This window comes from Thamnophis elegans, chromosome 1 (genome assembly GCF_009769535.1).
Source record: "Thamnophis elegans isolate rThaEle1 chromosome 1, rThaEle1.pri, whole genome shotgun sequence".
In the NCBI taxonomy this organism is placed as follows: Eukaryota; Metazoa; Chordata; class Lepidosauria; order Squamata; family Colubridae; genus Thamnophis; species Thamnophis elegans.
In genome coordinates, this window is record NC_045541.1 from 117,252,950 (window position 1) to 117,275,348 (window position 22,399).

Consider the following 22,399-nt stretch of genomic DNA (forward strand, 5'->3'; position numbering starts at 1 on the left):
AAATAAAGTAATAAAAACACAACTTGCATTCAACATTCACACTCGGGTGGGGCAAATCGAAGACTTATCCCCAGGCCTGTTGGGATAGCCAGGTCTTAAGGGCTGCGCGGAAGGCCTGGATGGTGGTGAGGGTGCGTATCTCGACGGGGAGATTGTTCCACAGGGTCGGAGCTGCAACAGAAAAGGCTCTCCTCCGTGTAGTCGCCAGTCGCCATTGACTGGCGGATGGAATTCGGAGGAGGCCGAGTCTGTGCGATCTTATCGGTCGGAGGGAGGTAATCGGCAGAAGGCGGTCTCTCAAGTACTCAGATCCACTACCATGAAGGGCTTTAAAGGTGGTCAACAGGACCCTGAAGCGCACCCGGAGATCAACAGGAAGGGTCTTGGATGAAGAAGTGAAACATTTTCAAAGAAAAAAACAAGAAAGTCCAGTTGCCTTTTGGAAAAGCCTTTTGGACAAGCTCAGTCAATATTGTTTGCACTTAGTTCCATAAAATAATGTGAATTATATCTTCCAATAGTCTTCTCTTCTCCAACAAATATATACTCGGTTGTTCCAATCACTCCTAAGGATTTTTCCTTCTAGGTCTCTTATCTTCTTAGTTGCTCTCCTCTGGACATGCTTATTTACCAATGTCCTTCCTAAAATGCAATACCCATAAATCAGCATAATTTTCTAGATAGCAACAGAGACCAATAGTTTACAAACAGTGATTTTTCCTGAATTTGACACTTGGCTTCTCATCCTTATTGATTTAAAAACATCAGTTGCGAGTTTTGCACTGGATTGCTTTTTCTTTTTGGCACTCTTTGATAAGATAACAAATTCAAAACCAAAGAGAGACAACTGGAGTCAAACTTCATTTTAATTTCTGCCTCCTAAGCTCATCTTCATCCATCAAAGAAGGAGAGATAACCCTGAAATATTGTTTCAGATCTTTGCATTGAAATTCAAAGCCTCTACCCTGGATAAACCTGACGAAGTCTGCATCCCATTAAATCAGGATTTGCTATAAAGACAAGTTTTCAACCCCAATAAGTATTTGATATAAGATGTCCTGCCCCTTAGAAACCGATGGTGATTTTTTGCCCTTGCTAAAGTCTTTTTAAGCCTCTGTTGTCAGAAATTAGTATTCTTTAATACATTTCAGCCTGACACTATAATTCCCCCACCCACCCAAAATTCTCTCTAAAGCATTAAATAGACGATGATAGCAATCACAAAAACGCCATGTGCGCCCCTCGATGAGCAACAGCTCTCTTATCCCTCCCCTTTCCTTCGCTCACCAATCACGAGAGCCGAGGGGCGTGGCATCCTTCTAAGGGATGACACCGGAGAGCAGCACCCCCTTTTCCCCTGACTTGCGCGCGCCTTAAGATGACGTCCTTCTTGCGCGTCTAATTTTAATTTCTAGTGGCTCAGAGCGTGAGAACGGCGAAAGGCGGACGAGCCCGGGAAAATCCGGGCGGGTGACCTTAAGAGAGTTTTGTAGGTTGAATCAAGGTAGGTTGAGCCTCTAAAAAATGGCTCGCGTGGTTATTCTGGATGGAACGAAGGTTTCCTTTGATTCCAAGGAATCCCGGTCCTTTCTTTAGAAGGAGGCTCGAGAAAGAAGGACCAATTTTTCGTACTTTAGTTGCTATCTCGAAATAGCAACCCCAGCTGGACAATAAACTTGCTCCATTCACTCCCTCCCGCATCCCTTGATAGAGAATGTTACGGTAACTTACAGAGTGTACTTACTGCAATACTTTTTGCATGTTTTCATTCTAAATAGCTGTATTAACACCTCATCTATGATGGTCTTTTAGCACTCCTAAAATTGGGTATTAGCAGTGATATTCTATGGATGACAGTAATAATAAAGATAATAAAACTCGTAAGCTGTTTTCCTAAATAAAATTTACATTTTTCATTTTCTTTCACTATTTGCCTAAGGTATGCCATCAATTCTTTTTAAACCGAAGCAAAGTCCCATTCCTTTCTTTTAGAAGGCGGCTCATGAAAAAAAGGATCCAGGCGTCTTTTTGTAGAGTGAAAAAAAAAAAGATGGTAGTTTTGCTTTTTCATTCTGGCAACAGAATTGGTTGCAGTGAGGGGCATTGTGCAGAACAGATGTCTTTTCTGTTGTGCTCCAAGCCACTAAAACACATCTGCCAGGTCTACAGAAATAGCCCCTAGACACCCTTAACTTCACTCACACAATTAATTGGGTACTGAAATATAAACATGTTTCTTCTGTACAAGGCTGGCTATCTGCTCAGTAGTGACTTATTGAAGGCTTATTGCTTAAGCCTCTTCATACCCTGCTGTATTTTTCCTGAAGTACCCTAGCTCTTGAGATGTGGTTAATGCTCCTTCTGCTAAGTTTGAAAGCTATACAGGAAAAAGTGACCCATTCTGTGACAGCAGTTTGGAATCAAAAGGATATATGTTGAAATTCTGACTCCATCCCAAAATAGCAACCCCAGCTGAAAAATAAACTTGTTCCATCCATTTCCTCCCTGCATCCCTTGGTGGAGAATGTTACTATAACTTACAGAAAGTACTTAGTGCAATAATTTTTGCATGTTTTCATTCTAAATAGCTGTATTAACACTTCATCTATGATGGTCTTTTAGCACGCCTAAAATTGAGTATTAGCAGTGATATTTTGGGGCGTGGCAATAATGTGATACAGAATTGAGATAACTCATAAGCTGTTCTCCTAAATAAAATTTACATTTTTCTTTTTTTACTATTTGCCTTAGGTATGCCATCAATTCTTTTTTAAACAGAAGCAGAAATATAGAAATAGGATGTTGTCAAGGCCTAAGCCTGGAGAGTCAGAAGAAGATCTGCTGAGATTCCAGAATCAGTTCCTGGAGACTAAATCTTCCCCAGCAGTTAAAATAGTAAAGAAAGCAGATAAAAGAAGAGGAGATGTGGACAGAGACAATAATGACAGATGCCCATTGCAGTTCAGTAGGGATGTGGTGATGCTGGATGGTATGTTCCTTTCAAATAATTTTATGCAGATTATTGACAATGTTAAAAATGGATATAGCCAAAAACGTGTCATCTTGTTTGTTAGAATTGTTATATTTTCATGGCATTCTGATATGGTCCTATCTACATTTGATATGATAAAATTCCTTATGTAGTTTAATCTAAACTAACCTTCCCTAATCTAGAATCATCCAAATCTGGTATACTATAGCATCTGACTTCTTTCTTCCTCTTCACATTTATCTTCTTGGTTGAAGAGTGTTTGATTTCATCTGTGCTTGCAATTTCATCCTATATAAGCATTTTTACAGTTTAATTTTACAAGGTACATGTAATCTTTTAGTTGGTTGAGGCAGAGATTTTGAGTCTTTCTTTTAGCTGGTAACTTTATGCATGTAATTCTAGAGCTGTTCTTGCAATGGTGTTGTTACTGCTATGTACTGTACTACCTGGCCATCACCACTGCAGATGTCATTTTTGCATTTTCTCAGCAAGAAATACATCTTCATTTATCATTTGATCTCTGCTGTGGAAGTAATTACTGTAGCATTCTCATCTGTACAATATGGAAATCCTGTTTATGTGTGTTTGATGCTGGCCAACGTTCTACTCCATACATAGCTACCAGTCTGATGACCAGTTAGTAGAGTTTGGATTTCAGGAACAATATAGAGAAATTGACTGTGTTGCATAGAATATGAGTAACTTGGTGCCACTTCATCCAGGCAGCATTTACTTATATATGTTAATTAGGAGCCTGTTAGAAGTATGTATAACCCAAGGTATTCGAATTGTTATTTTATTTAATTTGATGCTATCTTTCTTGAATGTACCATTGTCTAGAAACTGCATTTAGGATATTAAATATTCTTCATGTTGAGCTTTATTCTAAAGTCATTTAGATGCATATCTCATTCCCATATTAATTTTTCAGGTTCCTTTACATTTTGCTAGCAATCATGACATCATAAATAATAATTCCATTAGTGTTGTAAGGTCTGGTCACAGTGTCGTATAGAGAATGAAGAGCAATATTGAGAAGGTAGATTCCCGGAACACACCTATGAAGATTATAAAAGCATTTAAATGTTTGGCAGCATTACTTACTAAGCTGATAACATTGTGGTTCAGCAGATGTAGGTCTTGAATACATTATACAATCTAAATGATAGCTAGATAAAGTCATATGGCATTTGGCTGAATGCTTTTTCTAGGCCTGTGAATGCCAGATGTGTGTGTTTTCTTGGGTTGCTCCATCAGTAGATCAGCATTTATTTTGTGAGTGTTTCCAAAATTCTTCATAGGGCCACACTGATTTGACAAAATGCGGTTGTCTCAGAAATGTTCATCTAATATATATTCAAATAAATTCATGGTGAGGTATAATAGCCAAGTTGGCTCGTAGTTTGAGCAGTGCTATACATTACCTTTATTTTTCCTGATTGGTATTTTTGTATACCTTTGGCAGATAGATTTTCTTCTAAATTTTGTTCAGGGTGGTGAGTTATTCTGCTCTTTGTGCTTCAAGTAGCTTCCAGATTTCAGCTGGGATGTTATCCAAGCTAGTCACTTTGTTGTTCCTCCTCTTGCAGATGGCAGTTGAAAGTTCTTTAATACTGATGGCAAGTAGCAATTCAGAAACGGGGTCAGTTTAGTCAATAGTGGAAGAGGGAACTTTTTATGTCCTCCTGATGTAGCCGGAAGCCGCAGGCAGAGCCCAAAGCAGCTGATTGGCTCTGACGCGGTTGCCAGCCAGCAGGAGAAATGCGCACCGCTGATTGGTTGCCCGCCTGACAGCTGTCAAGTATAAATAGCTGTCAGGCGGGCTATGTTCTCCGTTCGCGTTCTGTTCCTAAGTTGTAGTTGTTTAATAAAGTTGAGTTCAGATTACTTCAGACTTCGGCTATTCAAAAGAACCGTTTTATGCAGCTTATCTCAAAATAGTTCCTACATTGACAGTGTAGGTCTTTTGGCTGTTCTAGCAGTCATCTGTTCTTATCTTCGATATTGATGACTTGCCCTAAATTTTGTATGGAGCATTAGCAGGTTTTAGCAAGGTAGTTGACTATCTTTGTCCCATCAGATTTGTCTAATTGGTTGTATAGATCTTGGTAGTGTGTACACTTTGCAGCAGTCACTTTGCAGCAAATTTTAGTTTCTGATATTGCTTGTGATTGATTATCTGCATTTGTGGTCAACCAGATTTTGTTGGTATTTCTTTTTGCCTCAATGGCCTGATACCACCAGAAGGTTTGTTTATCAATGAAGTATCAGGCAGATTTTCTGCTTCCTAAGAGGGCTGCAGCACATATTTTAATATGTCTAACTAGCCTATTCCAAATATTAGTTATTGTTTTGCTGAAGTTTGTAGTCAATATTCTCAGTGAGATCTTTAGCTGGTCCCCATGTTCTGATGATTTGATCTGATAGGAGGCCTTATAGAAGCTATAACAGTGGTGTCAAACTTGATTTCATTGAGGGCTGCATCTGGGTTGTGTTTGACTTTGGGGAGTGGGCATGGCCGGTGTGGGCATGGGGAGCTTGATGTCACTAGTATCAGAGGTGCCTGTGGTGGCCTGAGCTCTCTGCCAGAGAAAACAGGCTCCCAAGCTCCGTTTCAGCTGCAATGGCCTCCTGCAACCCTCTGCCAGCGAAAACGGAGCTCGGGAGGGTCGCATGCAGTCCTCCTGAGCTCCGTTTTCATTGGCAGGAGTATTGCAGGCCAGTCCCTTGCTGTTTCCAGGGTGGCCCTGTGGGCCAGATCTAAGCACCCCATGGGCTGGATCTGGACCCCGGGCCTCGAGTTTGACACCCATGAATTATAAAATAGATTTCGGTGTCAAGCACTAGTAGTGTTGGGTAATTATAGTTTCTGAAAGAATGTTTTTTGTATCCATGACTGTCTCTAGCATATGTTTCTATAGTCAATTTGTATAGCTTGATTTCCATTCCTGTATTTTTCGGAGTATAAGACGCACCAGGATTTTGAAGAGGTAAATTAAAAAAAAAAAACAGTTTTTGCATTCGGCAGACCTCCCAAATCCTTTGCATGCCTCATTTTTTTTTTTGCCAAAAAAGGGGCATGCATAGCCTTTAGGAGGCTTGTAGAGTGCTCCTGGGGGTCAGGGCAAAAACGAGCAAAAAATAGCCCTTTTTTCATGAAAGTGGGCCCATTTTTTGCCAAAAAAGGGCATGCATTGCTTTAAGAAGGCTTGTAGGGGGTGCTGGAGGGGGGAATGAGCAAAAACCACCCCCCCCTTTTTTTTTTGCAAAAACGGGCTTGTTTTTTGCCAAAAAAAGAAGGCCATGCATAGCCTTTAGGAGGCTTGTAGAATGCTCATTTTTTGCTTGTTTTTTCCTTCCCCATCCCCCAGGAGCACTTTGCAGGCCTCCCAAGCCCTCTGCACGTCCATTTTTGTGAAGGGGACGGGGTTTCGGGAGGCCAAAAATGCTGTATTCAGTGTATAAGACGCACCCAGATTTTCACCCTCTTTTTTTGGGGAAAAAGGTGCGGCTTATACTCCGAAAAATACAGTAGTTGCAACTGCTGTCTCATCGGCTTCAGCATATTCTAGGGGACTTGTGACATAAGGACTGCCAAGTCCTTATTTAAAATTGATCCTTTATTTTATCTAGACATCCAGTCTGTAGCACATAACATGAAATAACTGTCAAAGTACAGGTATCCATGGATATTAGATTAGGGGTCCCCAACCCCCAGGCTGTAGCCTACTACCGAGCCATGGCCCATTTGGAACTGGCCCACGTGAATGGCTGGTTGGCACATGCACACGCACAGCTCGACATGCATGAGTAGCAGGCAGGTGCACACACAAGCACGCAGCTCAACTTGTGTGAGTGATGGGCTAGTTTGTGTCTCCCCTTTTGCCTAGCTGCCAAGCCATAAAGGTTGGGGACTGCTGTACAAGTAGTCCTTGACTTACAACAGTTTGCTTAGTGACCATTCAAAGTTACAACGGCCCTGAAAAAAGTGACTTATGACCGTTTTTCACAGTTAACAACCTTTCCAGCATCCCCAGGATTATGTGATCAAAATTCAGATGCTTGGCAACTGGTTTATATTTATGACTGCTGCTGCGTCCCAATAGTCACGTGATCCCCTTTTGCAACCTTCTGACAAGCAAAGTCAATGGGGAAGCCAGATTCACTTAACAATCGGGTTACTAACTTATCAATTGCAGTGATTCCCTTAACAATTGAAGGAAGAAAGAAGGGGGCAAAATTCTCTTAATAAATGTCTTTCTTAACAACAGAAATTTTGGGCTCAATTGTGGTCGTAAATCGAGGACTGCTGGTATTAGATCATCAGAGATTGGCTTCACTTCAGTTACATTGCCCCAGTTTCTAGCTGATGATAACAGGCACAACATTTTGTTTAACCTTATCGTAGTAAATAAGCTTGTAACCTTCTCTGATATCCTTGGCTTTTTGCATTGACTCCCTTTGTCTGCTGAATGCATGTGACATTGGCTAATTTGTGAAAATGGCCTGCTAATATGTCTATATTGATATTTGCTAGTCAAATTTTATATACAGGATCTTGCTATTTTTGTTTTTATTGGATTTTAGGGTGGATAAAAATCGATGATTTTTTTTTAAAAAATGATTTTTTTTAAAAATCAGATTTTTAAAATGTTTATCATTTTTTAAAATTTTTAACAAATATATTTTAATAAAATGCCCTTGGAGTAAAAATCTATCTAAAGATAGTTTTCTATTTAAGATACATTAATAATTGAGTTTATTCAGCATGAAATGGAGCTTAATTATCTACCATGAGGCTGTATATTCTGCAATATTTACATTTTTGGTAAACTCATTCAGTGATTCCAAGCTCTGCAAACTACATAGGAAACCTTCATTTTTTTTTGCAAATAATAATATTATTCTAACTACCAGCAAGAATGAGTCCTTACATTTAAAGAGCACCTGTCATTTCAGATCCATCATTGCAGTGCCTGTTAGTGGGCATTCACCCACCTGCTACCTGCCACATCCCTCTCCTTCTAGTGTCACAACCGCATCACCAGCCATCCCATTAAAGTGAATGGGACTGTCGGTGAGTCAACAGCGGGTCAGAGGAGGAGCCGCAGCGGGTCAGAGATGACAGTTGCTCTTTAAAAATTATTATTTAAATCGAGTTGATTTAAATCAAGCCTTTTTACTAGTGATTTAAATCAAATCCATCCTGTTGGATTTGCTTCTTTAGTCTACCTTGCCTCGGTAGGTAGCCTTGTATTTTAGCTATCATATCCAGACAATAGCATACACATCATTTGTGAGGGATGCTCATGCTGTTTGCTTGTGAAAGTTAACCATCAGGCATAGAGTTGAGAGATTTATTCCACAGCCAACTTGTTATAGAGGCCGAGACTGTCCACTGGTGGTCTACAACACTGCTTATGTATCTCAAGATGGACAGTGGTTAATATTTGTTTGTGTGTGTGTGTGTTTCTCTCTGTATGTATGTATGTATGTATGTATGTATGTATGTATGTATGTATGTATGTACCGGTGTTTGTGTATGTATTCAGAAGTTTGTTACCTCCAAGCAGAGTAAACCTGTATCTTGCAAGACCAAACGCCTTAAATTGATATGTCCTCCATGCATGTATCAATCCCATTTTAAAGCTAACCCAGTTAGTGTCATCCACAAACCTTGGGACAATTAATTCTGTGTTTTAATTATAAATTTTGTTAAAATGCTTAAAACAAAATCTCAGTGGTCTTCATTGGGTGATCTTAGCTGTAGCATTTTGAGATAGGGAGAAAAAACACCCCCCCTTTCTTCATCCCATGCATGATTTCATATTCCCAGTCCTGTCCCTGCTCACCTCTCCCCCCCACAAGCTTAAAAAGTTCTAAATGTTCTAATCTTTCACCTCAAGGAAAATCTCTGAATCCTCTGATTATTTTGATTGTTCTTTGATATAATTGCATGTACTTTAAATCTTTGCAAAGTGCATTCTCTAATACCACTTGTTTTGCTTCGATTTGATCTTTCTTTCTGAGAAGCCTACAGCAGCCAGTTAATTAAGAACCCTGAGTAAAAATTACTTTGGCTGAGTTCACTTAATGTGCTGAGCCACAATATGATCAAAACGATTTTGCTCATTGCAATGTGTGCACTTTGGTGTAATATTTTGTTAACTATGGTTAGTTATTATCATAAAGAAGTGGCTATGGCTTCTTCAACCAATCATGTAATAAAAAGCTGGGTTCGTACAAAATGTTTGCTTCTTAATTTTATATTCCTCTAATCAATAGTACAGTTAGGATTTATTTTTCATTTCCTATCATTGGAAGAAGAAACAATTGGATCACTGATTTTCTACCTATTCGTTATTTTCTTTGGTTTCTCAGATTTTCCAGATGTTCTTCCACCTTTGACACCAGCTCCTCCAAAGAAATCCAGATTCAAAAATGCCCATGTCCATTTTGATGAAGATCCAGGGAAGCAGATGGATTGTAGTGATCAACACATCACAGCAGTCTTAAGCAAAATCATTGTATGTCATATTTGTAGGAACCATTATAAAAATAAGCATTACTGATGACATGTTAGAATAGCACTAGCAATAGCACTTAAACTTATATACCGCTTCATAGTGCTTTACAGCCCTCTCTAAGCAGTTTACAAAGTCAGCATATTGCCCCCAACAATCTGGGTCCTCATTTTACCAACCTCGGAAGGATGGAAGGCTGCGTCAACCTTGAGCCTGGTGAGATTCGATCTGCCAAACTGCAGGTAGCTGGTGATCAGCAGAAATAGCCTGCAGTACTGCACTCTAATCACTGTGTCCCTGCGGCTCTTAAACCGAACCATATGCTCTAAAAAAAAAGTAAAAAGTAAAATGATATGTAACAAAGTAATGCAGTCATTCTTGAACATCTAACTTTTGTAAAGTATATAAGATGTGCATATTTGATCATGCTCTCTCATTTTTGTTCAATTTATAATTCAATATGTAAATGTAAATTGGGTTGGTAGTAGGAATTTTTTAAGATCTGGCCACTGGATCTACAAAATCCACTAAACCATAAGATTGGTCTCTTGCTAGCATTTTCAGTGACATATCACTGGCATGTTGTTCCAAGCTTAATAGCAGAGATTGGTATTACCTTTACTCCCTAGGATTTCTTTAGATGGAGGTGCATAACGTTGACTTTGGAATATTTTGTATGACCAAGAAATGTTTTCCCACTAAGGTGCTCCTTTCCTAGGTTGTCCTTAGATAGAACAAGTTGATGGATGTAAGATGAAGATGGGGGAAGAGAAATTGATAGTTTTGTTCAATGGGAGTTGTTCAGTGGGAATTGCTTTGTGAATCTGTAATGTTTTCTGCCTGAAGCATAGCCAATAAGTCAACACTTAATGGCTATGAATAGCTGCCTGTTTAGTTTTACAAGCAGTCTATTCCTAATCAAGGGGGAAACAAGAATGTAGGTGGCCATGAAAGTTATTTCGGGTCTATTAAATTCTCACTGAAGAAAACTGCATTTGAATCATCTGCATCTGACTGCATCCCAACTCTTTCTGCTAGGCCAGGTTTGTCCAAACTTTGCAATTTTAGAACTTATGGACTTCAACTCCCAGAATTTTGAGAGTTAAAGTCCACAAGTCTTAAAATTGCCAATGTTGGATGCCCCTGTTTTAGGCCGTACTAACTATAATAGTTTGGATAAGTAAGACTCAAACATGTCATTTCTTTATCTGTGGCAGGAACATGATACTAGCGGTGCCAAGGTGACAACGCCAGTGTTCACTGGTGATCCATTTCCCAAAGTTTTTCATCGATCTGAAATAAAAACTGAGGTAAGAAAAATCAGCATCAAATTAACCAATTTGCTTAACTAGTTTTGCCTCTTTCTTTTTTGTTCTAATTTTAAGTTTACTTTTTAATTCTGAGTTTTGTGCTGAGATTCAAAAATATTGTTCTTTTGTTGTGATAACGTTTCACGGAGAACCTAAAGTTTCAGCAATGTTATTTCAGTTTTGAAGGTAGCTGTGATGGTGTCCTGATTCAGAAAACCTGAGTCGATTGAAAGGACCAGCTAAGGAGGGGAAGTAGAATGGAGGAGCTACTGTGTCAGGAAAAATGAATATTGAGAGTGAGATTAACCATTTGGTCAATTCCTATTAGCTCCATCTGCTCCAGGGTGTCTCTCAAATACAGTATGTATCTTCTACAGCAGTGTTGGCAAACCTTTTCAGCACCAAGTGCTGAAGTGGGGAGCGCCAGAAACCCATGCACTGGGGAGTGCCAGAAACCGGAAGAGCAGTTCCCTGGCACGCATGCGCACACCAAGAAGCTGAGTTTCCAGTTTCCAGTGGGCTCATGCGCACTGATCACCTGGTCTTCAGGTTTCTGCTGAGCATGCGCACGTGAAGGCTAGCTGACTGGGGCGCACCTGCATGCCGGAACCCAGAAGAGCAACAGGCGATGGCTGGCATGCCCAGATAGATGGTTCTGCGTGCCACTTCCGGCACACGTGCCACAGGTTCACCCTCACAGTTCTACAGGAAAATATGGTGATAGAATGAGAGATAGATAAGGAATAAGAAAGGCAACCTGGGACTTTCTAGAACTGCAACTCCCACAAATCCAAGCTTGCATGATCAAAGGCAAGACATTATAGGAATTACCCTAAACAACCAGAGGGCATGATAGGAAGAGGGAGCCAGGTCTGTCAGGTTGATTTATGGGGCAGGAACCTTTGTGTGCACTGGAGTGAAATTTGCTGGATTTTACTGGATTTTAGCCTAAGGTTTGATTCCTAAACATTGGTCAATCTCCTTTCATTGAGCTATGGATTACAAAATAAATGTTTCTATCTCTAGAAAAGAGCAATGAAGGATTGTGTTTCTTCCCTTATATTGCAGCCATCTAAGCTTTACTTGTGTTGTAATTAGTGCTTTGGGGTACTGAAATGCCAGCCTCTGGATACAAAGGAGGTGATTCCTGAAGAAGATGCTACTGCAAAATTCATTGAAAATGTTTAAAATTATGGAGTCACCTTCATAAATAAAGATATAGGAAAGCAGAGTTCCTATATATTCCTATTAAGACAGCAGAGCTCAGATTAAACCCTAGTAAAAATCCATAGGACTGCACCATGAACCGAAGACCATATATTAGGATACGTTAAAAAAGAGAGCAAATGTTGATAATACATACTGATGTGACTGGATGAAATGGCAGGAAATTTAATGAGTTGCATATGATCATACAAGTGGGATCTTCAAGAAAAGCCAGAAGAAATAAACTAAGTTGGTCTATTCTGTCCCCTAGTCATGCTACACTCCATGACCAGTTTTTCTTGGAATATAATTTTCTATATGTGCCTTAAGTGTTAATACTAGGTTTGGGGTTTCCGTGGTCTTGCTGCCATCTCTTTCTTATACATACCTTGTCAGACCTAGAAGCCATCTTTTTCAGTGGGCCTTCAGGCCTGCCACATTTTCTACTGTGGGAAAATGGGAGGGGGGATTGTATGAAGTATGGGAGATATGTAGTCAAAATAACATTCTTTCTCAGAGAGTCAAGGACACTTTGCCCTGCACATGGAGTGGCGCGACTGGGAGGCATCTCCAGGTGGGACAGTGCCTGATTGGGCCATATGATGGACGTGTGAATGCTGGGCAGGGACTTGAACTTTCACTTGCGTGGGGAAAACCAGGAAGCTTTCAGATTCGGGTTTTCCCAGATGTGCCAATATGATATCTCTAATAAAATGGAACTTTTAGGAAACTCAAGCCTCGGAGTCGTCTTTCGTTGGAGGTGTTACTTGGAACCCTGACAGTACCTATACTTATACCCTGTTTCCCTGAAAATAAGACCTCCTCGGATAATAAGCCCAATCGGGCTTTTGAGCACATGCACTCAAATAAGCCCTCCCCTGAAAATAAGCTCTCCTTGAAAATATTGCAACACAGCCTTAGCCATGAGATGACCACGCTTGCCACTTCCTGCACCTCAAAAATAATAAGATCTCCCTGAAAATATTGCAATACAGCAATAGCCATGAGGTGACCATGCTCGCTGCTTCCTGAACCTCACAAATAATAAGACCTCCCCCAAAATAAGGCCAAGCACTTATTTCGGGGGTCAAAAGAAACCTGTCTTATTTTTGGGAAAACACGGCACCTTTACTTATTAATACCCACTATAGCATAAAAACACGGAAAAACAGTAAAGTTTTGATTTTTTGTCTTGTCTTTCTGCAGATGAAATCAGCACCTGTAAAGAAAAGCATCTTTGCTCAGAAAATAGCTGCCAAGAGGGCAGCTAAAGGAGATTGGACACCTCATATTGCTGTTCAGCAGTCAAATTCAAAACCGGTCACTTCACATACTTTAGAGATACAGATCCATGAGGAAAATGCAGGTGAATGTTAAGATGTGCCCGGAAAGCCTTAGAGATTCTATTCTATTCTATTCTATTTATTGAATTTATAGGCCGTCCAATCCCGGAGGACTCCGGGCGGCTTACAGAAATAAAAAATATTAAGAAAAGATTAAAACAAATAAGATACAGCAGATTAAAAGAAACACAACATGCACCCAGTCTAAGCGGGGCTGGACCTCAATCAAGAGGTCAACAGCCCCAGGGCTGCCGGAAAAGCCAGGTTTTGATAGCTTTTTGGAATCCATGAGAGTGGGTAGGGTCCAGATCTCTGGGGGTAGCTCATTCCATAGGGCCGGAGCGGCAACAGAGAAGGCCCTACTCCGAGGCGTCACCAGCCGACATTGTCCAGCTGATGGCACCTGGAGAAGGCCCATCCTGTGCGATCTTATCAGTCTTAGGGAGGTATGCGGCAGAAGACGGTCTCGTAGATATCCGGGTCCTTATGCTTATGAAGGTGAACATGTGAGAACAAACAGCTCTTAAAAAGTGAGTTGTTGCCTTCAAGGTCTCTTTAACACTGTGGGTATAATTTTGTGCACACTTACTGAACTCATTGTGACTTATTTCAGAGTATAAACCCAGTTAAGATTATAAATTAATCCAAAGAGCTGTAAATAACCTGCATTAGCGAAACTGGGGCAGCCTTTGCTGATTGTCATGCTGAGATTTTTGTGGCATATCCTTTCTTTTTATAGGAGAATTTCCTCATGCTTTGGGGATCACTGCCATGACATGTAAGCAGTTGTCCTATTTTAATCTATTTCTGATTGCTACAGTCCCTCCTAGCTATGACACCCAAGATTTCCCAATCTTTAAGACAGCTCAATTCCTTTGTCTGAAAAGGGAATTTGGATTTAACCTTTGATAAATTAATGCAATTCCATTTCAGATTGTAATTCGAATTCCAAATAAAAATTGTATATCTAGACAAGAAAGGAGTGAGCAAAGTGTTACATTGCATTTAGATACAATGGTTTAGCTATGTATTGTTTCCTTAAACACAACACAATTTCAGACTTTCTTCCTCACTAAGAAATTGCATTCTGCCACCCTGCGATTTTTATAATTTAGATTTGGAAGGCTGCCCAACTCACACTCATTTTAAATCTATACATATTATTGTGTAGAAATTAAAAATTAGAGAAATGTCAGAAATCAAGCAAAATGGAATAAATGTAACAGAGGAAAAAAAGATGCATTATAAGTGAGACAGAACACACCAAGTAAATACCCCCTGAGCCATCCCAGAGCTTGGAGAAGAGAAGAAAATTTCAAGGAGAAGAGAAAAAAAATTCAAGGATCATTTAAAGGATTTCAGGTTGGGGCAGTCTGAAATTCCCTGGAGATGCTGTTGCAGGGAAGAGGCATTGCAGGCATTGCGATAGAAAAAGAAGAGATAAAAATGAAACTTTGATCTTGGGTTTTGATGATTAAATAGGTGGTTGTTATAGAAATGACTAGTACTAACTTTGTATGTGAAAAATTGAGATTATAATCTTATAATGTAATTCACTGCACTGAAAAAAGTCATGCTATTTTGTTTCTTTTCCCCTCACTCTATTCCACTTCCCTTTCCCCCTTATCTTCTATTGTCCTTGTTTTCATTTGTATTTTAAATTAAGCATTTTCTAAAATAAAATGTAATGTAAAAAAAAAAACCATTTGCAGCCTCCTCTGGCTTCCCCATTGTCTTCGTTAAAAGCGATCAATAAAGATCACCAATGGTGATCATATGATTGCAGGACTCCATAACACCATAATTGCAAGCTGTTGCCAAGTACCCAAGTTGTTATCATATAATCAGGGGGATGCTGTGATAGGCACAACTACGAGTACTGGTTGTAGGTCTCTCTCATTTAGCACTGTCATAACTTTGAACAATTGCTGAACAAGTAGAAGTTAAGTGAGGACTATCTCTAGTCAAAATTTAACACTACAAGTGTTTTTCTTGGGGTAAAGCTTCCTCTTCCAACTACCATGTTTCCCTGAACATAAGACCCAACTGGAAAATAAACCCTAGCATGATTTTTCAGGATGCTCATAATATAAGCCCTATCCCAAAAATAAGTCCCTGTTAAGATTGTCAGCCAGACTTGATGCATTTAGTATTGTATTTCCCGGAAAAATAATACACCACCTAAAAATAAGCCCTAATGCATCTTTTGGAGCAAAAATTAATATAAGACCCGGTCTCATTTTTGGGGAAACACGGTATTATGATTACAGGAATAAACCCAACTATAAGGTAAAGGTTCCCCTTGCACATATGTGCTAGTCATTCCCGAGTCTAGGGGGCGGTTCTCATCTCTGTTTCAAAGCCGAAGAACCAGCGCTGTCCAAAGATGTCTCCATGGTCATGTGGCCGGCATGACTAAATGCCGAAGGTGCACGGAACGCTGTTTCATCCCTACAACCCAACTATATAGCTAGATTATTAATTTTAAATTATAGAGCAAAAAATGTAACTGGATACTTTCCTCATTATAGCACCTGCAGCATTTATTTTTCTTGGGAAGTAAAGCTTAAGAGCAAAATATAACTCTGAAGGATAGTGAGACGAATAGTGTACCCTATTTTAGACAACACCTTAAGTGCCCTTGATTTTTTAGGTGAATCTGTTGGTAGCATACAAAGTCCGTTGCCTCGCATTGTCACTGGTGAAGGTCTTGGAAGCCAGAGTGGTGAGCAGGAAGCCCAGAACATCCACAAAGAAAATTTGGAAAGGTTGCAATCAATGTCCAAAGAACAGATCTTGGAGGAGCAGAACCGACTAATGGCTCAGTTAGGTAAATTATTTTTGCTGACTTACCTTAGCTCAATACATATCTTGGCAAACTGCAAATCAGCCGACGTGCTTTATTCATTTATGTATTTTGATTACCTTTCTTCTGAAGTTAAGGCATGACACATTCCTTAATATTTGAAAAATACAAATTAGATAAATTTCCAGTGCAGTAGACTAGGGCCCAAAGTACCAAAGCTCTGTTAGTTTACAATTCAAAGATACATATTGGTTTCCATATTTGATACCCTCCTCTTTGAATGTTTAATTTATGTAGCAGTCCACATAACAAAGGCATGAAACAGAAAATTTATCCTGGGTCTCCCAGAATAAGAAAATGCTTCATGGCATAAATTGGGATGTGTTTATTTAATTTGCACTCCCAAAGCATCCCTTACTCAAAGACTAGATGTTTCCAGATATTGAGTCATTTGACTGAAAAAAGTGGAATATTATTTCATTGAAGGGGACCATTAACGAAGTTTATATTTTGTCCTGTTTTTGTTGCTCAGATCCCAATTTACTTGCTTTCTTAAAGTCACGCTACGGTGCTTGCACAATGAAAGAAGGAGAAAGGAAAAGTGAACAAGCCAGGCCAACAAGCCTTACAGAGCCCCAAACATTGCCTGAATCCCAGCCTGAGGCAGCTGAAACACTGACAGATGCTTTGCAACAGAAAGCAAACACAGAAGAGGAACCAGGCACAGAGGTCTTTCTGAGATCTGAAGCCCCTATACAAATGGATGCTGCAGGTAAGAGAAGGCATCACTGTTGAAATCAATGCAGCAACTTACCTTTCTGAGCAAAGATACCAGGTTTTCAGATGTCACATTCATGTTCAGTTTTGCAGGATGATGTTCCTTTCACCCAGTCAAACTAGAACAATTGCATTTTTTTTTTGTTGAGTGCCAAAAGTTACCAAGAAGACCCAAGAAGACGCTTGTCTTGGTGGGAGAGAAAAGCTCTTCCTATTCTGGCTCCTTTGGGTGGAGAAGAGAAACTCTTTCCACTCAACTCTGGGTATAATCCAGATTAATGCTTCTAATGGCTACTGATACTTAATGGAAGATGTCTGTTCACACAGAGAATGTATAGGGAATTTACCAGGGCTCTGTGAATCTTCAAAGGATTGGTTCATTCTGATGCTTAAGGGTTTCAATATATTTAGAAAAGACCTTTGTGTTAGTCCCAAAAGTGCTTTTTCAAGATGCAACTGGATTTTCTGGTTTTTCTTTGAAGACATCTCACTTCTCATCCAAGAAGCTTCTTCAGCTCTGACTGGATGGTGGGAAACGGAAGGATCCAAAGAAAAACCAGAAAGTCCAGTTGCCTCTTGAAAAAGCACTTTTGGGACAACCATGACCTGGATGACAGAATCTCCATTAACCCTTCTGTTAGCATTATCGATGAAGTGCCTGTGTGAATTGAAATGCTCTGTCTCAGTGATTCAAGTGGAAGCGTTGTTCATATCCAGGCACCTAATTATTTCGAGTCAGGAAGTCATCCTGAATCAAATCTTTCTTCATGGTAGTTCTGTAGAGCAGTGCAAAACAACACTGTTTCTTGCAAGCTGCCAATCCTTCTCAAAGCCCATCTTGGAAATTTGTGGTGGAATGAGAAAGTGTCAGGGTATTAGTGAGTACATGAAAGCCTCCGTTTTTTACAGGAGTTCTCAACTTAAGACCACAATTGAGCCCAAAGTTTATGTAGTTAAATGAGAAATTTGTTAAGTGAGTTTTGCCCCATTTTACGACTTTCCTTGCCACATTTGTTAAGCAAATCACTGAAGTTATTAAATTAGTAACATAGTTGTTAAGTGAATCTGTCTTCCCCATTGACTTTGCTTGTCAGGAGTTTGCAAAAGGGGATCAAATGACCCTGGGGCACTGCAACCGTCATAACTATGAACCAGTTACCAAGCATCCAAATGTAAATCACATGACCATGTGGATGCTGGAAAGGTCATAACTGTGAAAAATGGCCATACGTCACTTTTTTTCAGTGACGTAACTTTGAACGGTCACTAAACAAACTGTTGTAACTTGAGGACTACCTGTATATTATGCTCTTTCTGCTATTGCTTTGTTCTTTGGGAGGGCATATCACAGAAAAAAGGCATGACAATTAGAGATTAGACACAATTGGACTAACTTTGAATACTCCCTTCTTGAGAGGTCACATCAGAGGTGGTATTCAACCAGTTTGGATTGATTCGGGTGAACCGGTAATGGAAATTTTGAGTAGTTCAGAGAACTGGCAAATATCACCTCTGGTTGGCCCTGCCCTCCTGCCCCTGTTGCTCTCTGTCCTATATTCCCTTGTTTTTTTAGCTCAACTGATTTGCGTGGCAGAGTGGATTGCTGTGCCTCAAATGAACTAAAAAACAGCTCAGCTCACCAGCGCTGACACCGAGGGGGGCCTTTCAGTGCTGTGCCCATACCAAAGCGCTCTTTCATAGAATCACTAGGAAAAGATTTGGAACCATTGGTGTCCTTTGGAAAGAATGAGTGTAGGCCAATTTAATTCTTACCTGCTTTACCTACATCCAATAGTAATATCTGCTTGCTTCCAATTAATATATTAAGATTTTTGCCTTTTTTTGGTTTCCTTCATTCTGAGAGTCCAAAATAAAGGCTTGGATAGACATTTATTTAACATACTGTATTTTAAGGTGGCTGATTGAGGAAATCCTCTGTACAATATACAGAAGTTCCTAATAAAAATTAAAATCATGTTCTGCCACATACTGAGATAAAAAGACTTTTATTTGGCATCAAAATGAGATAGGTATTCTTGTATTAATTAATTAATTGCCTTATCTCATTTGTTAGGGGAGTCTGAAGAACAGCTTTCCATGAAGATTTTAAGACTGAATTTACTTTTTGTTCCCAAGGTGCATCGTGTAGTAGTAAGATCCACTTATTTGATGGACTATCTCTTGTAGCAGAGATAGATGAGATTTGTAGGATTTAAGAATTTTGCCTTTAGATTACCCTTTTGGCTTTTTGAATTGCTTTTATGACTTGGCTTTTTCTATAGGCAGTAGTACCAGGAGGTTAGGACAGCCCCATATATGTGTGTTTGTTTTCTGAATTTATTAATATGGTGTCTTGCTTTTCTTTTATGTTGGATTATTTTTGATTTGGTTGTGGGGCTTTTTATATTGACTTTTTTGTAAACTGATTGTTGGCTACCCAGAATTATGTGTGGGCAGCCACATACATTTTTTCAATAGATGAACACATAAAATTGCTCTCGGCAAGAATTGACTAAACTTAAAGGCTCACTTCTTGAGATAATTGTAGACCGGCAGGCTATAGTGACTCCTTGCTTCTCTTTGGTCTAAATTAAATAAAAGGAATTAGTATAAGACAGATGCTTGTCGAGATGTTGCCACAGCTCATTAATATCAAATCTGTAAGCGGGAATCTGCGAGCTTCATTTTTGTATTGGTTTCTTTTGATGTGGATAAAATGATTGATACTTTTCATATTCTGTTCATATCTTCAATTCATTTTTCTGTTTCTGGTGTGTAGGACGTTTGCTGGTGGATCTAAACAGAATTACTTACAGCCATCTGATTAAGATGTCTAGAAGTATCATCCTGTGTAACTTTTGCTAGAAAATAAGAGCAGTGGAAAAACGTTTGTGAATGCTTGCTTTCTGCAAATGAACATGACTACCTTCTAGAGCAGGGGTGTCAAACTCAAGGCCCGTGGGCCAGATCTGGCCCCCAGGGTGCTTAGATATGGCCACCCTGGAAACAGCGAAGCACCAGTCCGCGGTACTTCTACCTGCAAAAACGGGTTCCCAATCTCTGTTGCTGGCTGGGACGGCCTCCTGCAACCCTCTGCCAGCGAAAATGGAGCTCCCAAGCTCTGGTTTTACTGGCAGAGGATTGCAGGATGCCATCCCAGCCAGCAACAGAGATTGGGAGCCCGTTTTCACTGGCAGACCACTTGGGCCACCACATGCGCTGCTGACATGAGTAACGTCAAACTGGCCATGCCCACCCTGGTCATGCCCACTCCGGCCCTTAGAGGTCAAACACAACCCTGAGGTGGCCCTCAGTGAAATCAAGTTTGACACTCCTGTTCCAGAGAAAGTCATATATATATACCCTGCTTATTGATTGTTAGGTCCCTGACAGGTGATTTAGAGCAGAAAAGAAGTAAGACAGGCCTTTTCTGCCAGGAACCTGCATTTAAATGTCAAAAATAAGTGGAAAGGAAAGGAAGAGAGAGATCAGGAGGAACTTAGTGGAGGGAAATGCACACTAGGAAGAGGCTTTGGAAGTTAGGAAATAGCCTGAATGTCAGGTTCTTCAGCATTGCATCCTGGTAATGCCTGTGTCAGGATTCCAAATAACATACAAAATTAAATCAGAGTCCAAGGCAAAGTATTGCTCAAAGTTCCAATTTATTAAGAGAGTCATGTTGGCACATCTGGAGAAACCCGAATCTGAGCTTCCTGGGTTTTCCCCACCCAGTTGAGAGTTCATGATCTTGCCCCCACACCCACTCCATCACATGGTCCAATCTTCCACTGCCGTGCTGGCAGTTCCACCCATCCAGTTCTAGTCCGGTGCAGAGGTGTAGAGACAAAGGATGACCTTGGATTCTACAAAGGAATGTAATTTTGACAACATCACATTCTACTCCTTACTATTCTCCCTCTCAATTCCCCACTAATGAAACAGCATAGTAGAATAGAATACTAATGTGGCAGGCCAAAGATCCCAAAGGAACCATCTGCAGGTCTGACAGCCTGTTGGTTTTCGCCTGAAACAGACAGGCAGATTATGATCTAGTCAAACAAAGCCCCGCTTGTTGTACATAACACTTTAGAGTAACATTTTGTTTTTCTTACTTTTGGATATTGTGAAACAAGGGCAGTTAATTCAAGGAGCCATATGTTGCTAAGACAAGCTTTAGTTGAAGTTTCCTTTGGGGTTTGTGCTTCTTTTTCCATTGTTGCTTGGCTCCCTACAGCCTTCCCTTCTCTTCCCTGATCCTTGTTGTGCTACATTTTTGAAATCTCAGCAGTCACTTGGACCCTGCTTAATAAGACTTTGGGATTGGAGTGGTGTGGTTTGGTGAGATAAGGTATTGTGTTTACTGTTTTCTTGTTCAGAGATCAGCTTTAACATGGAAGAGGCAAGAGTGGGAGAGCACAACCATTTAGTGCTTCCAAAAGAACCTGTCTTCTCCCCCTTCTTCCTTTTTTTAGAATCTCCTTTGTACTTTCTTCAACACATCCTCCACACTTTCTCTTTAATATTCAGCATTTTGAGGCTAAATAAGAAGGTGCTGACTTTAAGAGAACTGTTGATGCTCTTTCTGCAGGGTGAGGAAACTATCCTTCAGCCCAAACTATTGGCAAAATACGGACACTGGCAAAGAATTGATGAGAGAAAAGCAGTGCAATGGTGGGAAAAACAGATTGGTCTTCTCGGGGGAACACAAAGTGCTTTGACCCAAGAGGGTAATTTCTTTGCAAAGACATAAGCGTATCTTTGGAAAGAATTGAGCAATTCAAAATGTCAGTGAAGCTTTTCAAGTTTCCTGAAGTTATACTTATAGAACATTGTGCCCAGCAGGGGAAATAATATTAATTTTGCATTAGCACTTAGCTCTGGAAAGCTACCACTCCTGATGACAAGCAGTAAATTCACAATAAATAAAACTAATAGTAGTTGTAACTCCAACAAAAAAGAGGAAGTCTGCTTTTGCCACAAGGAGAGATTAATTCAAATTGAGAGACTAATTTTTTAACAAGATGGAAAGATTTGTTTTTTTATTTTCCAAGATACTATATCCATTTTCTCAAGTGGCATCACGTTATTAATGATGCTTTTTGCTATGCCAGTTTGTATCTCTACCAGGCTAGTATTGCCTCTCAGAATGGTAGCACTTAAGAGGTCTGAATTTCAGTAATAGGACATGACATTTCCATGCTGAAGGACCCAAATCCAATCTTCGATCTCTTGCAGACGAACAGTTTGCAAGTAATAAAAAATTCTTCTGCCTGGAATCTTCGAACAGTAAAAGCTAAAGAAGAGTGATCTTATTGCTGAATCACATATTTATATTGGCTATTTATTTAATGACTCATGCAAATGAGGTATTTAGATAGAACTTTGAAATTTACCATATTTTTGGACTATAAGACGCACCAGTGTATAAGACGCACCAAGTT

The 22,399-nt window shown here is 39.9% G+C and overlaps 1 protein-coding gene across 3 annotated transcripts in view; it reads left to right on the forward strand.

Moving 5' to 3' along the window:
• The first annotated feature begins 1,377 nt into the window (after positions 1–1,377).
• The window catches only part of RPAP1 (RNA polymerase II associated protein 1), a 62,318-nt gene continuing 41,296 nt past the window's right edge, over positions 1,378–22,399 (forward strand). For 2 of the 3 annotated variants that reach the window (XM_032229319.1, XM_032229325.1), the window contains exons 1-7: positions 1,378–1,504; positions 2,752–2,989; positions 9,374–9,519; positions 10,734–10,826; positions 13,239–13,398; positions 16,029–16,205; positions 16,714–16,953. In XM_032229319.1, coding sequence (XP_032085210.1) covers positions 2,800–2,989; positions 9,374–9,519; positions 10,734–10,826; positions 13,239–13,398; positions 16,029–16,205; positions 16,714–16,953 — 1,006 coding nt within the window. In that variant the 5' untranslated portion in view covers positions 1,378–1,504; positions 2,752–2,799. Of the gene's footprint in view, positions 1,505–2,751; positions 2,990–9,373; positions 9,520–10,733; positions 10,827–13,238; positions 13,399–16,028; positions 16,206–16,713; positions 16,954–22,399 lie in introns of those variants that run through there. The other variant, XM_032229333.1, reaches the window with a different exon arrangement.